The sequence below is a fragment of the Salvia hispanica genome, chromosome 4 (assembly GCF_029641045.1).
Source record: "Salvia hispanica isolate PSC_SH4W2 chromosome 4, Shi_PSC_v1, whole genome shotgun sequence".
In the NCBI taxonomy this organism is placed as follows: domain Eukaryota; kingdom Viridiplantae; phylum Streptophyta; class Magnoliopsida; order Lamiales; family Lamiaceae; genus Salvia; species Salvia hispanica.
The window spans coordinates 3362478-3377990 of NC_142695.1; the positions used below are offsets into that span (position 1 = coordinate 3362478).

At 36.1% G+C, this 15513-nt stretch overlaps 2 protein-coding genes across 3 annotated transcripts; both read right to left on the reverse strand.

Moving 5' to 3' along the window:
• Window positions 1–7358: 7358 nt before the first annotated feature.
• On the reverse strand, window positions 7359–9343 carry LOC125193558 (pectinesterase 3-like). The gene is made up of 2 exons (XM_048091382.2): window positions 8719–9343; window positions 7359–8058 (listed from the first exon to the last, which is right to left on the reverse strand). Exons 1-2 carry the CDS (start codon window positions 9266–9268, stop codon window positions 7379–7381), a joined length of 1230 nt encoding a protein of 409 aa, XP_047947339.2. The 5' UTR covers window positions 9269–9343; the 3' UTR covers window positions 7359–7378.
• Window positions 9344–10532: 1189 nt separating this feature from the next.
• On the reverse strand, window positions 10533–14664 carry LOC125197004 (TATA box-binding protein-associated factor RNA polymerase I subunit B). Of its 2 annotated transcripts, XM_048095695.2 has the most exons (6): window positions 14516–14664; window positions 13848–14395; window positions 12437–13246; window positions 12182–12309; window positions 11193–11494; window positions 10909–11095 (listed from the first exon to the last, which is right to left on the reverse strand). In XM_048095695.2, exons 2-6 carry the CDS (start codon window positions 14392–14394, stop codon window positions 11053–11055), a joined length of 1830 nt encoding a protein of 609 aa, XP_047951652.2. In that variant the 5' UTR covers window position 14395; window positions 14516–14664; the 3' UTR covers window positions 10909–11052. The 2 variants fall into 2 exon arrangements, with proteins under 2 accessions (XP_047951651.2, XP_047951652.2); XM_048095694.2 differs by having other exon boundaries at window positions 10533–11494.
• Window positions 14665–15513: the final 849 nt, after the last annotated feature.

Genomic DNA, 15513 nt, shown 5'->3' on the forward strand with positions numbered 1-15513 from the left:
CTTGCATGCGAAGACTTTGGTCATAATCTGGTCTCCTATTTAGTGTCTCTTTATAACTCTCTAATTTATACATACACAAAAATACATACTCTAATGAAAACTTTTATCTACAAGTAGTTAGAAATTCATTTTTTTCAGTTAATTATAACGCTCTAGCCAAGAAAAACGAGCAATAGATTTTTAAATATAACATGACTTAATCACACTTAAGTAGCCTAAATAAAACCTAAAGCCTTGTTCCTTGAGTTAACTCAAAATCAATACCAAGAATTGATTTTAAATGGTCCACCGTTGTCATAATTTAAACAAACATTTCGATACATATATATTATCTTCAATTATATCGATCCATATATTTGATGCATAAGAAACAATTAATAAATAACTTAACACAAAAGAGTTTGAAATGAATAATAACGTATAATACTAAGTACATATTTATTCGACTAATGTTAAGCTTAATTAACCAATCTAATTTTGACAAATTTAATTTGACGATTTCATAATAGAGCCACGTGGACCAATGGTGATTAGCAACTAAACATAAAGGTTATGCTAAATATGTCTTAATCCAACTGTCTAGTTGTTGACAAGGAATCCACATTCTAGCTAAGCAATACCATTCGCATTCTGGATAATTGATTGCTGAATTAAATCCTGTTTTCTAAAAAACAATCATAAAAAGTGACTTTATTATAATGTCTAAATCATGTACTATCTATAATTAAATACTTGGTTATCGTAATTAAATAAAGTGCATCCCACTTGTGTGCATATATGTGGCTAATAACTCATTTTCATAAGTTTTTTAGTGGTCGAAATTAACTAGGAAATTTCTTGGCTTATTTTTCTTCACATGCTATTAATACCTTTTTTCAAGTGTAACACTCGATGTATATGTGGAGCAATGACTTGAAGGAAAGTGTTGTGCAAGGATTAGGGAATTACAAGACATGGACTTCTATAGTGACTTACACCGATCATGAATACAAAGTATAGAAAAAAAATCAATGAACTATATATCTTGACATAGGTTTTTATTTTTCATGTGTATTAGACTGTTTTCCGAAGTGCATATTGGATTTTTCTTTTCGATGCAAAAAAAGTACTTGTACAAGCTAAGAAACGGCGAGCTAAAACATTATGACATTAGAAATAGAGGGACACCTTGAGTAACAAATCATAACAAAACTAGCAACACCAAATCAAGCAGCAAACCTTGCAAAGAACTTCAAATCAAGACAACGCCAACAAAACATGTATGATGGCAAGTGAGATTTTAGAACATATGCATCGTCGACGATTCCCTGAGTATGTCCATTCTCTGACATCACTCCGTTCATCATTCACGTGCTCATCATGCATGCCGGGCAAACTACCATTTTGTAACCTATATGCTTAAAATATTAAGTGACGATTTCGATCTAAAAAGTGTCATTGAAAATTCAAATATGAGACATTTGATCTTAAGAATACCAACTTCATCAGCGAGACTTTTCTACACTTTTCTTGTTTTCGGCTTTGTTAGTTTGTTGTTGAGTTGCACGGTCGAGTCTTAGGACATTTGACTTAGTGTCCTTATGTTTTTTTTTTTTTTTTATTTCTCTTTTCGTCTAAAAATGCATTCTTTAATAGGACAGTTTTCTTCTAGTAACAAAGGTCAAAATATTTTTTTTACCGAATTTAAAAATTCAATACCATTTTTATAAGTCACCAAATACTACTTTGCCATCTTTCAATTTAATAGTGGACCTAAACCTCACTTCTAGCAAGGGAAATTGGTAGGGACCATATTCTGTCGGACTTGGGCTAGTATTACTTTTCGGGCCATTCAAACTAACTTTTTGCTGTGGCTTTGAAATTTTTAAACTTTCTGCAGTGAAATACTGAAATATTTTTTTTTTAATATCATCCTTTATCGTGAATGAATAGTTTTTTTTAGATAAACTCCTATATAAAAGAGGAAATTACAAGTGATGTTAAGAGGGTTCAAACTCGGCATCTCGTACAATAATATCTAAGTTCTTTGTCGCTAGAACAAAGGCTCTGGACTATTGTGAATGAATAGTTATTGTAATTTGTAACAATTTATACTAATTTAATTATTCAAAATTCTAGAATTTCCCGAGTTCTGGCAAAATAAAACGGGGAAACGGAAAAAAAAGTATATAAATAAAATATACTCCATTTAATTGTCTTCTAATAATTACTTAATTGTCTTTTAGTAATCAGTTGACTCAATAAGTGCATTAATCAAAAGTGAATGAAATATGCAGCGCCAAAACTAATAAATTGACCGCAACACATCAATGAATAATATTGGTGATACATCATGAATTTATGATTAGTGATACACCATCTTAAATTTTTTGATAATAGTTACACCATAAAATACCAACGCAAGTATAAAGTAATCATTAATTTAATGATGACATTTTCAACCTAATTACTCGAAAAAGACCGTCTTATTTATTATATACACAATAATCTCACTCAAACTCTAGATTATAACATGTCATTGTGTGCGTAGAAACGTGATTTCAAGATGCATTGGTTATGAATTTATGATATAATGACTACTCCCTCCGTTCCAGATAATTCGGGACACTTTGACCCGGCACGATTTTAAGAAATCTAATGGTAAGTGAGTTGAAAAAGTTGGTGGGATGTGGGTCCTACTTTTAAAGTATTAGTTTTATAATAAAATGTGAATAGGAATGAGTTAGTGGAATATGATGCCACTACCAAAAATGGTAAAAGTGAAGTGGGACAAATTATGTGGGACGGCCCGAAATGGAATATTGGATCGAATTATCTGGGACGGAGGGAGTATTAATGTTAGAGTAGGTCCTTATCATATATTCCCTTCTGTATAATGTCCCATTTTGACCCAATCCAGAGTGTAAAAGAATTAGTCAAATATGAATCTCGTTTTATACATTAGTTTTATAATGGAATGAGAGAGTAGTGATATAGTCGAATGCATGGTCTACTAAAAAATGTTTGTAATTATGGACATCCAAAATTGACAAAATAATAGACGGAGGGGTACATCATTCCAAAGACAAAGATTATGGCATAGGTGTCGCTAACAATGAATCACGAACGAAAAATGAAAGTGAACTTCAGTCTTAAAAGGTGGAACGAAGTTGTTGCATGGTAAGATCAGAAGTAGCTTCAAAGTCTGAAATTTTTACAGTTTTTCGGTTCTTATAGATCGATAGTGTATTGAACATTGTGTGTGTCATTACACCATTCCTTTTTTTCATGTTATAGCCTAATATGTGTAGTTTACCATCTTTGTGTTAAAATGGAATGGGATAGAATTGCACGTGTATGGAAAGCTAGTTTTTCTTTTGCCATTTTTTTGGAGTGAAATCAAAAATACATTTGCTTTTTTGATTGCATTATTACTTTAATGAGCTTAAGATTTTTTTTCGAATATTACTCTAATCCGTGGCATATCTTTTCATGATTGATCAATGTTTCTTGGTTATTAGTCACATTTACAAATCATGTGACTAGGTGATATAGCCTTTGAATCGATTAATTAGTACTTTTTTAATATGGGTAATTTGATGGCACTAGCCAAAAGACAAAAGTTGTCCAATTGATTAGTACTATTATAAGATATTTTCCTAATTTTTAGTATATCTGTTTTTTATCAACATATAATGTGTATGCTTACACAATTTACTTTTCTCACCAAGTTACAATATTTAAGCGTACCGTGTACGTTATATTGTCTATTTGTTTGGCTTCTTTTGGAATAGTATCATAATGTTAGAATTTGATATATATAGATAAATTGTCAAAAAAATATCATGAAATTTGGTTAAAATTTGAGTTGTTTCATCACTATGAAAATCAATAATAATAATAATAAAAAATGAAGTTTAACATTGTTCGCAATTATCTCACAGTAAAATATTCAAGTTATTGACGTTTAATATATCGTTGATGGCCCATACATGTTTCAAATTGATGGTATAGCTTTTTTAAAAATAAAATAAAATAAACTCCTATATGAAGGAGGATATTATATATAAACTCCTAAGAGAGGAGGAAATTACAATTGAGGTTAAGAGGGCTCGAACTCAGCACCTCATATATTGATGTCTAAGCTCCTTTCTGCTAAAACAAAGGCTCTGAACTAAAATTGCTAGCATGAACCAAATGCATGAATATTCAAGATATAAAAACTATAATTTTAGCTGTCAGATCAAATACAATTTTATATGTTGAGCAACAACAACAATGATTCATTCGATTAGTTTTTAAAATTATAGGACAGACATTTTTCCACAAATTTGCCTTATATAGTATAGTAGTATATACTAGTACTAATTAATGCACTATATTGTCCTCTTTTCCTACATTGTTGATGTATACCAACTGCATAACCTTTTTCCTATAAAATCGTGTATATAATATTGTGAAAATATAAAATGTTTGCTGTATATTAATCCAAATCCGATAAGAAAGAGAACATCCCACACCACAACATGCTAATATATATGACACGAACGATCGATGATCATAAGTCGTTTTCAAATATATAATGAAATACTACAAGTGAGGAGTCTAGAAAAGACATTGATCAATAAATAAATTCAATAATTGAATTTTGATGATAGGTCGATGGAAGAAACGAGAGCTCAAGGTAACGTGGTGCTCAATGGATATTGAGTTATTTGACAAAACTTTGGTCGACAACTATGAAATCTATGTGCAAGATTTTGATTGGTTCGAATCCATTTTCGAAATCCAGCATACTCACATGTAATCATCAATGCTTTTGCTTTGTAATATGTACTCTCCATTTTTGTAGATGTTACATATAGTATAATAATATACTATGTCGGTCCATACGAAATATACCCTTTTTGCTTTAGTTGGTCCAAAAAAACAAAGTTCATTTATGTATATTTAAAGCATAGTATTCTTAATTTATCAACATTTTCTATTACACAATTCATCATTTTCTTCATTTATAAATAATATTACTAATTAATTATTCATCACATAGTGGACTTAGCGGGTGAGCGACATCAGTACAATATTCAGGTCAGCCAAAAAAAAAAACATACAACAAAAGATTGAAATAGGCAAATAGGTAAGAAACCCGGTAACAAATAGGCAACAACTAACATCAAAAGACAAACACGCCTACTACCATCAACACGTAAAGCACGAATGAAAAGAAACAGTCAACTAACACAATCACCAAAGATCAAAAGAGAACTCATCACCACACAGTACTAGGGACAATAGAAGTAATATGAAATCACTTTTCTATCGTTCGACAAGTGAAGTATTGGTTCTTCCGCTACTTTATGTGCTTTATTGCTCGAGAAAAACTTATCCCAATATTATCAAAATTGAATTGGTCAAAGATTATATCAATTTTGACATTAAGAAAGACCAAAACTCATAAGCCAAGACTAATTCTACGTGATATTTTATCGAATTAAATATTGAATCTTATCCATCCAAACAATGATGTTCATAAAACTCAATCCTATCTAATTCATCAAATCGAATAGCACCTCGTACAATTTCCATTAAAACGGTTGTATGGTCATATGTCCATCAACGCTTTTCCAGGTACCCTAGTGCGACCCTATGCACACTAGCTAGGCCATTTCATCGGTTTTATTTAGTTGTCTTTCAATGTTTTTAGTATTCGTATCGTGGTCTTAATCTAAAAAAATTGTGTAAACCATGTAGCATAGTGACAACATAGAAAAAGCCCATATATAATTTAATTGTTTTGTGTGGGCCGGCCTCTATCCCATTTCCTATTTTATAAATTTCAACCCAGCCAATATTTAACAATGTCCATAATAATTTAATAGAAATATAGTACTCCACTACTATGTACGACGAACTACATTTTATTTGAAAAAATGACTTAAATTTAAAGCCACGGCCAGTCGTAACCTAACCAAAAATCGATTCAATGGGCCAATCAAAATAGATAAGGTCATAAAGTTAGGCTTTTATTTCCAATTTGATTTAGGTACTACAAAATTAACAATGTACTTTAGGTATATGGTACTCCCTCCGTCCATGAATAGAGTCTCGTTTTTTCATTTTAGTCCGTCCACGAATAGGAGTCTCGTTTTTCTATTTTGGTCCGTCCATGAATAGGAGTCCCGGTTCATAATTACTATAAATGGTAAAGAGACTCCACATTCTACTAACTCATTCCACCCACAAATCATTTAGAACTAATATATACAAGTGGGACCCTTATTCCACTAACTTTCTTCCACTCACTTTTCTTAATATTTCTTAAAACCCGTGCCGAATAGAAATGAGACTCCTATTCATAGACGGAGGGAGTATCCCCTATTTTATGAATCACAAAGTCCATTTCTTAATCATATCACTATTCTATCCATTAAATAATCAAAACTTGTCGAAATACAAACAATATGATTATTGTTTAAACAGTTTCCGGGCTAGAGTTTTGGGGAATAACACCTAGAAGCACATTTCTAAGATAATAAATGGTTGCGTCTCCAAACACACGAAATTTTAATATTTTTTGGTTTTTCACTTTAACTATTTTCAAGTACTTCAATCTGGCATATTCTAACCTTTTTGTATGAAATTAAGTTTTCCCCTTATTAAAGCTGATCTGTTTGTCTTAAGTGTTAATTGTATGGCAAATTCGACAGACAATTAAAGTGATGTTATAATGAGCACAGACCAAGCCGTCTCCAGGCGACGATGTGGGAATTGAGTCCGTAACACGAGACTTGTCGAACATCATGCCAATCCCGCAATGACCGCCCCTGAAGTGTCCGTGAGATAAATATGTAACATGAAGAAGAGAAAAGGGAGAGGTTTTAGTCTTTAATGAAAATCTGAAATACTTATAAAAAGTATATGTAAGCTATGGGGGCAAAAGTATATCTTAAAGAGAATTTGAGAATGAAGATTTATTGCATTTATGTTCATTATCATTATCATCCGGCGTCGCTTAAAAATCATAAAGACTATTTATGTAAAATGAAACATTTTAATCATTTATTATTACTAGTATTATAAAATATTCATGGTTTCGTCATTGATCGCAAGAACATAATCTACCTGTACAACATCCCGAAAATCAATTTTTTTCAAATTAAAGGTTACGTTTTTGTCGAAGTGTCAATATGGAAATTTTGACATATTCTTCAAACATCGGCCTTTTCAATAGAAGAAGGTACTCGAGATCAGAGAGCTCTCCACTAGAAACACACGCGATTAATCCGGGATTGCAAGTTTCGGTGTAGATTGAAACCAAAAGTTATGTCATAAAATACACAAAAAAAATCATTAAAAATGTGAGATTAGCTACACAAAATCAAAACAAATGAATCTCATATCATATGTGTGGATCATACCTAATATTCAACCCCTCTATCCATTCACTCCCTTGAATAAACTTCTCCACCGAAAACCCCTCCGCCTCATCATCCTCTATCGCGGGCCGATACCCGGGCCACGTCACCCTCCCACCAAGGCCCGAGCCCGGCCCGTCATTCCGATACTCCCCGTAAAATATCGAGTCGGGCGCGTCGCTCCCGGGCTCCCACGCGCTCCACCCCTCGGGATCGATGACCCCACCGATCTCGCTCACCATCACCACCGCGGTCGAGTAATTTTCCCACGGCCTCCCGAAGTAGGTCCGGGCCGTGACGTTCCCCCGCGGCCCGATGCTGCAGCGGTGGATCGCGAAGCCCGTGCTCTGGTTCGGGTCGGACTTGCTCTGCGCCGTGATGGTGTTGTACTGCCCCCTCATCGGCTGGCGTGCCTCGACGCGGCAGTTTTGAAAGACCGCGGCGGCGTTGCCGAAAATGAAGTCGATGGTGCCCGTGACGTTGCAGTCGCGGTAGAATTGGCGGTTGGAGTGCGCGTAGAGGGTGTCTTGGTAGGCGTCGAACCGGCACCGGTAGAAGATGGAGCGGTCGGACGAGGAACGGACGGCCGCGGCTTGGAACTTTTCCGGGCCCGCGGTGTTCTTGAAGCCCATGTCCATCGCCACGAAGCCGCGGCCTTCTGCGACTGCAAGGAGTATAGTTTTAAAAAAAAACCCATGAAATTTGGTCAAAATTCTCGCAATTTAAAAATTAGTATGAAATATAACAAAGTATACAATTATAACACTGCGAAAAATCATAATCATATATCAAATTAATATGGTATGAAAGATTTTGAACACGATGTTTAGAATGGAGATACACATACAAAATTCCAATTTTGGCTGAAATGCAAATTCCTTTAATCAAAGCTCATTGGATATTAGCAAAAAAATGTTAAATCTTGATTTTTCAACTTGATTTTTAAAATTGCATAAGACAAAATATTATTTAATTTCATAATTTTTCTAATAATGTGCCCTATTAGAGAAAATAACAAAAAGGTTAATTTGGTGGGAGCTTAAAAGATACCAAAGCCCTATGAAAATGACCGAATTAAGTAAAAACGTAACCAAAGTTCAAAAAACTATTTTCACTTATTTATATGACCTAAAACACACCAAAACCCCTAAATGATTTAAAACAAAAATTAGAAAAAATAAAAAAATAGTAAATTGATGTTTTAACCCCTCAAACTACTAAGCCGACTTCTCGTGACATCTGCGAATTTCAAGTCATTTCGAGATACTAGACTTTTTCCCGAAAAAAAAAAAAAAACTAAACTCGTAGAAAACCCGAAACTTACTAAACGTGGCACTATCGAAAGGCCCGAGTCCGTCGTCGACGTAGTTCAAGCTGCCGGAAACCACCGTCTTCTCCGATCCATCTCCGTACATCACCAAATTCCAACAATCCTTACCCACCACCACATTTTCCACATACTCCCCTGTTTTAACATAGATGAAGAATCTCCGCTTGCTTCTCTTCGGCACGGCCCTCACCGCTTCCCCGATCGTCTCGTAATCGCCGCTGCCGTCTCTCGCCACCGTCGCATTCGGCCTCAATTCCACCTCCTCCGTCGCAGCCAATTCCCCCATTCTTCTTTGGCTGGAAATATTAGCCCGGCCTCGAATGAGGCCGGGGATCTTCGACACGATCGCCAAGCTGTTGCTGGTGAAGATGGCGGCGTTCGCCATCGCCGCTCTGATCTCCGTCTGCGCAGAGACGGAGATGTTCGCGGACGGATCGGTTAGGGATTCGAGGCATGTTTGTTGGTCCGTCACCGCGGTGCTGAGCCAAGTTCTTGCGTCCTCGGCCCAGTGGGTGGTGGCGGAACTCAGAGAGGCCGCGGACATGCTGACGTGGTCCGCGGCGTCTTCGATGAGGCGGCGGCATGTGTTCGAGGTCAAGGCGTTTTCGGGGAAGGTGGAAGATTTTAGGGATGTTAGCTCTATTAGAGCTACCTGTAATAAGGACGACGAACCACAGCTTAGTTGGTATCACGAGTGGGACTAGTAAGCACTAGCAATCACAAATGAAGAGATCAAAAGACTTAAAAGCCATTTTATAGAATTTTATGTAAATTATCGCGAAAAAAAGCCCATATTAATAATCTAAATAAAATATAGTAGTACCACTCAAAAATATAATTTAATTAAAATTTAGAAAAAATTGCACTTTATTAACCTTTTTTATTTGCTCGCCCATTACTAGTAAGGAAGTACCGAGGGGCTTAAGCTCCTATAGTTTTTTTTTTTTTTTTACTCACTTTAAGATTTGTGCAAATTATAAACTAGTGTTTTAGTCCTCTTACCAAACTAATATTTAGAAATTTATGAAAGTAATAGAGTCTACTAACATTTTTTTTTCTATGTTTGTCTGATTGGTAGGCCACCTCCAGCTAATAAATTGGAGATTCGAGTCACTACAGGTAAATAAGGAATCATTATTGACTCTTCTTTAAAAAAGAAAACTAACAAAAGCGACCTGTAACGAGAGGGTGAAGATCTGTTTGGCGGTTTTGGTGGATTGGTTGAGAGAGGAGATGCTAGAGTAGCATGATTCTTGATACAATGTTACGTTGCATATCGACTCGAGGATGGACTGCTGACCCTTTGTGGAAGACGACTTGGTGCGGGTAGAGAGGATGACGGCTCCGGCCACGAGCGCCAGCAGGATAGCGGAGGATACAACGATGATGATGAGGCGCCTCCGCGTCTTTCTCCGGTGGCGCTCCTCCTCCTTTGATTCATTGCTATTCAAAGAATAGGATTTTTCCATCACTAATGCATGCAATGACCTAAATGTAAAATTCTTATATTCAATTTTGTTTGGGGTTTATTATTGATTATTTGTTTTTAGTAGCTGCAGGCGATGTATGTTTTATGCCAAATGCCAATTTATCAAGTGCTTTTGGTGACATATATATTTGTCACTATTATGATTGAGACCATATTATAAATATACTAACTTTATTTCTTGTGAGCCCACTTTGTAGGTTGTTGACACTAATGAATAGTATAATGTAAAGAAAATCGATAGCTCCGAGGTGAAACCAGAGAAGTAGAAAATTAAATAAAAGAATAAATTTGATTATCAACATATAAAACATATACGAAATGACAAGAACATGTAACAATGATTGAGTAACTAATCAGTTCTTGATAAATTTTCCCTTATACATGTTCTTGATAACTAATCACATTTCTCTCTAAAATGAAAAAATAATGGAAGCTCTAGAGCACTAATAATGTTGAAGTACTTTTGTTTTTTTTTTGTAGAAATATCATTAATTGTACATTCAAATGAAGCAAAATTTCTTCTCACAATTGATCATTTTCAAACCATAACAATAAACACATCTATCTATATTCAGCTTCACTTTTTGTTGAAGACACGGTTGATTAATTATCATTACATTTTGTACAGGCGAGTTGTTCGGTGCGGGCAGATTGTCGAAATAGGTTGGCGGAAACGTGCTTTGGATAAGCCAAATTTCATGAAATGTTCGAATAATCAGTGTCGTTCCCAGCATCTTTCGCATCACCCTCACAGAATTCACAACCACTACCTGGATTTGAATGGCAGAACAATGATCGGTCGATTCTATGCTCCAGCCAGTTCAACCTCCTTTCTATCCTCAAAACTGCGGTATGCATGATCCTAATTTCGACTTCAGCAACCTTCGCACAACAGCGAACCAAAAGGTAATAATCAGCATGGACAGCGTAGATAAACACACCCTGCCTTTTCCTAGAGTAATGGACATAGTCTCGACACCTTATACTCTTCCTTGGCGGTCTATAACAGAAGTGGTTCTCTTCCATATCCAGCTTTAGTAGCTTCAACGCCTTCTCCTTGGCGGACCCTATTGGAATCCGACTGCTATATGCTGAATCTTGTTCGCGGTGACAACAGTTGAGCCGGTCTGTGCTGCATTTTGAGCAGTCATCTTCGCTGTCACTATCCCCACTTTTTCTTGATGTGCTGCACCTACTTTGGCTTCCCCTGTTTCTAGCTTCATCTTCCTTCTTTTCGAGGTCGTCACTAGATTTCTCGTTTTCATCTGGTGTTTGAGCACCCTGAAATTGGATGATGTCAAATAGCAGAAAAAGGCACAAAAAAAAGAAACAGAAACGTGAAAAGTAAAATGATCCACTGGACCTCGAAAATTACTAACTATACAAAACAAAAATAGGCATAACAATGTGTTGACGAATAACAAAGATGACAAAAGTTCAAAAAACTGCAGGAATTAAGTTAAAACCCAGGCATGGATCCACGGTACAAGCACCGAGCGACAGCTACCACTGTAGCTCAAATAGTACCCCCTCCGTTCCACCATAAGCAATTCATATTCCTTTTTGGGACATATCACCTAAACTGACTAATTTCTCTTTTAGCAAAATACTATAACACAATTAATCTCTATTACCTTATTTTCTTAAATCGTGTACCCAATAGAAACGTCTCGCTTATGGCGGAATGGAGGGAGTAATAATAATTTCTAACTCCAGCCATATGCATTATTGTCATTTTTTTACCTGGAAACTTAGAATCTATAAAAAATACTGCCAGAATATGAACTTCCACAACCAAGTTCCACATCTCCTTAAGTCAGAAGTCAGACAACAGTCACGATATGAAAGTAGACTTAGTTATATTCATTGTTTCAAAGAATACATGAGATATTAGTGTATATACAATAGTATAAGCATACTCATTTGCTACCTTTCTCTCCTGAATGGGGAAACATGTTGAGGAAGTACCTTGTTTTTCTGATAAATCGCCCAGAGCTCGTCTATTAGCTTTTCGTCTTCAGCATCCTCAAATGACGGGCGTGAGAAAACCACATCCTTGCAATATTGGAGGTATGTAGCCAAGTCACGAGAATATTCTGTCAAGAAGAGACAAAAAAGACCAGCTTAGCTAAAGTAATATGGTATATCCTATAGAAAAAGAAAATGAATATTAAAACACTACACAGTGGTTCAAGATAAGATTGCCTATTCATAAACAATTACCGTATGTATTATTAGAAAGTTCATGATATTTTGCGTCGAGAATCTGCAAAAGCTCCATAGCACTCAAATCACGATCCTTAGTACCAGAAGGCTTCACATCGTGGGAAGATGAGACATCATCAGCAGTCTCAGTCTCATTCAAATGGCTCCAAGACTCACTATCTCCATTTTTAACCCGAGATGATGAGGAGCTGGGATTAGACAAACTAGATTCCCACACTCCATACCCATTTATGTCAAAGTGTTTCCTTATAGCAATAATCAGTATTGACATGACATATGCACGAGTAGGAATCCGAGCCTCATTAGCTGATAAGTACAACTCAGAAGGCATAGACCATTCATATATGTGGCAGGCTGAAGGAAGTAATTTCTCAGTTGGAAGTGATAACTTCCTAAGATAGCGTGAAGCAATTGAATAGAAATTCACAGGAGGCAATTTCAATCCAATTTCCCGGGCAATACCAGCTGCCATTGCTTCCAATTTCTGTGATGACACTACTACCACAGGTCTGAACATACGCCTGGCAGTGATTGGACATGTCTGGGTGCAAGATCCAAGCTGCTTCTCAATCGCAATGTATGCAGAAATATATGGAAGCTTACCCTCATGAGCCCACTTCAATATGTCAGTAGGCAAAATTGGCTCCCTAGCCAAATGGCAAACCAGTAGGGAGATAGCTAAAGAACAAGGTATTGGCAATGCAACTTTCAGAGATTTATACCATATATATGCTAAGCGTTTCCCAAAAATATTAACAGGTTCTTCCCACGGGCTTTTAAGACTGGGCTGAAATTCATCCTCTTCCCCTGGTTTATGAGATGGGAGAATGAAAAGCATAATATAAATAAGTTATTACGATAGAGAAACACAGGGGCCGTATATAGACATATAACTGTCAATTGGCCTTGTCATTATGTTAATGTTATAGAGGAAAAAACAATGCCAAATAGAAGAAAAACAAAAAGAACAAGATATATTACACACACACATGCATATCGATATAAAACTGCCAATTAGCCTTGTCCATCTTCAAAGTGGCCATAATCTACTGTTTGTTTCTTCTAGAGTTTTGATCAACCAGAATAACCTTCAGATTCCATATTAATCAACACATGACACATCGAAAAAATCCAACCTATTCATTTTCTCTTTTTCGCTATCATAAATTCCATCCTACAACTAACATAATGGTACACAAAGATGTTGAATAAATGCATTCAACAAATTTCCCTTTGAACCGTATAATCTAACCAGCAAATATACGCATCAAAGTGTATATCCAATCCACATGCATGACAAATAAGGCAAAAGAAAAGGTTTTCAGCAAGAAAATCTAATTCAATAACAATAAAATACATAACAATATCATTTATATGTATTCCATGAGGGATAGACTGAAAGCCGCACCTTGCACCTGGGTCTCGGAATCATGAACAGCACGGTGTGCCCATCCATCAGCCAGAACTTTAGTCGAAGCCAAATAACGAAACCATAGAGGACCCACAAGCCCAACAATCAAAGGGCTAACACCAAATTTCTCAACCAGAGCCTGGGATTGCAATTGCATCATCAACTGAAGCCCCTTCAAATATCTAGACCTAATATCAGTGTAATAATCATCCAAGGTATAATCTTTCAGCGAAGTGGCAAAGTCCCTTGGCTCATTAGGCTCAATTATATCTTCTCCAGTGTTGTCCACAAGGTGAGAGCGGTCCAGATGCTGAGACATGGCGGATTTGACCTGAGAGACGGGTTCAGTAGCAGCAGCAGGTGGCCTGGAAGGGCGGGCGCGGGCGAAACGGGAAGAGTAAAAACCGTCCTCATCGATCCCAGCGTCGCGGATGTCTTCGGCTTGTGAGTTGCACCAAACGCAGTAGAAGAAGCCGTCGCGTTTTTTGGTGAAACCGTCGTCGCTTGGGCAAACATCGCATATCCCTGCGACTCTTTTTCCCATTCTACAATGTGGAAAACGTATGAACTGATTTGGGACTTTAATCAAACATGTGGTGTGCTTGAAATATAACCGCCAAAGCTAATATCCAAGAACAAGGTAACATAGGCAGCGGCGAACTTACCGGAGAATGAGAGGGCCGGCGCGGTAGGGGCGGGTGGCTGCGAAGGATGGGAGCGGGTCGCGGTGGCGGCGGCTGTCGTCGATTGGCGGCCCCAATTCGTGATTTTGCAAAAAAAATGGAGAAGAAGTCCTAATTCTCAAAACCTAAATGACTAAATTCTAATTAGAATAAGTTTAATACTAGTAAAAAATAAAATACTCCTAATAACTTATTTTAAAACAGTACAAATTTCCAAAAATATAATTTCTAAACGGTTTCAGAAATTGCAATTGGATCTCTTGTAATTACGTACTCCCTCTGTCCCATAAAAATATAGACAATGGTTATGGGATGGGAATTAAAACAAAATCGGTAAAGTAAGAGATAGGGGGAGAATGATGGTGAAAGTAGTGTTAATGGATAATGAGACCGAATTTTTTAAAAAATGGGATGCACATATTTTTGTGAAATTGACAAAAATGGAAAGTGCACATATTTGTATGGGGACGTAGGAAGTATTTTGCGATAGAAGCAAGATATTAGCTGATTTATGGAGATGTTTGATGGTTGAAGAAGTTGACGAAGAAATTTTTCTGAGATGCAGATAGAAACGAAAAAGAGAGAAGAAGGGCAAAAAGTAAGTGAAAAGAAATATGTTGACTTTTACTAAAAGAAAAAATGATTCATTACCATGGAACGTACTAAAATGATAAAATGACTCTACTACTATGGAAAGAAGAGTATAAACAGATTATAAAATCTTATTATGCAATTAGATAATAAAAATTTTTTAAAAAAATAAGTACTAACATAAAATTACTCAAATACATCTATAGACATGTTGAAACCATTTTTTAAGTAATATACTCCGCCTCATGATTTATTTTGAAATTGCTCCTTCTAAGGGTTATTTTTTCAATTAATTGGACCAATCTATGGGCTTATTATTTTGAACAACAAATCAGCTATATGAGCCCAAAACTCTTAAATTAATGTTACTCCATAGTAGGAGTATAATT

Excerpts from the sequence above, each read along its gene's own strand:
- LOC125193558 (XM_048091382.2), bottom strand. The coding sequence starts at position 9,268 with ATGTCCGCGGCCTCTCTGAGTTCCGCCACCACCCACTGGGCCGAGGAC. Across the intron at positions 8,059-8,718 it reads TTTCGATAGTGCCACGTTTA|TCGCAGAAGGCCGCGGCTTC; the intron begins GTAAGTTTCGGG and ends TACTCCTTGCAG.
- LOC125197004 (XM_048095694.2), bottom strand. The coding sequence starts at position 14,394 with ATGGGAAAAAGAGTCGCAGGGATATGCGATGTTTGCCCAAGCGACGAC. Across the intron at positions 12,310-12,436 it reads ACTTTCTAATAATACATACG|AATATTCTCGTGACTTGGCT; the intron begins GTAATTGTTTAT and ends TCTTCTTGACAG. Across the intron at positions 11,495-12,181 it reads CGATTTATCAGAAAAACAAG|GGTGCTCAAACACCAGATGA; the intron begins GTACTTCCTCAA and ends ATCCAATTTCAG.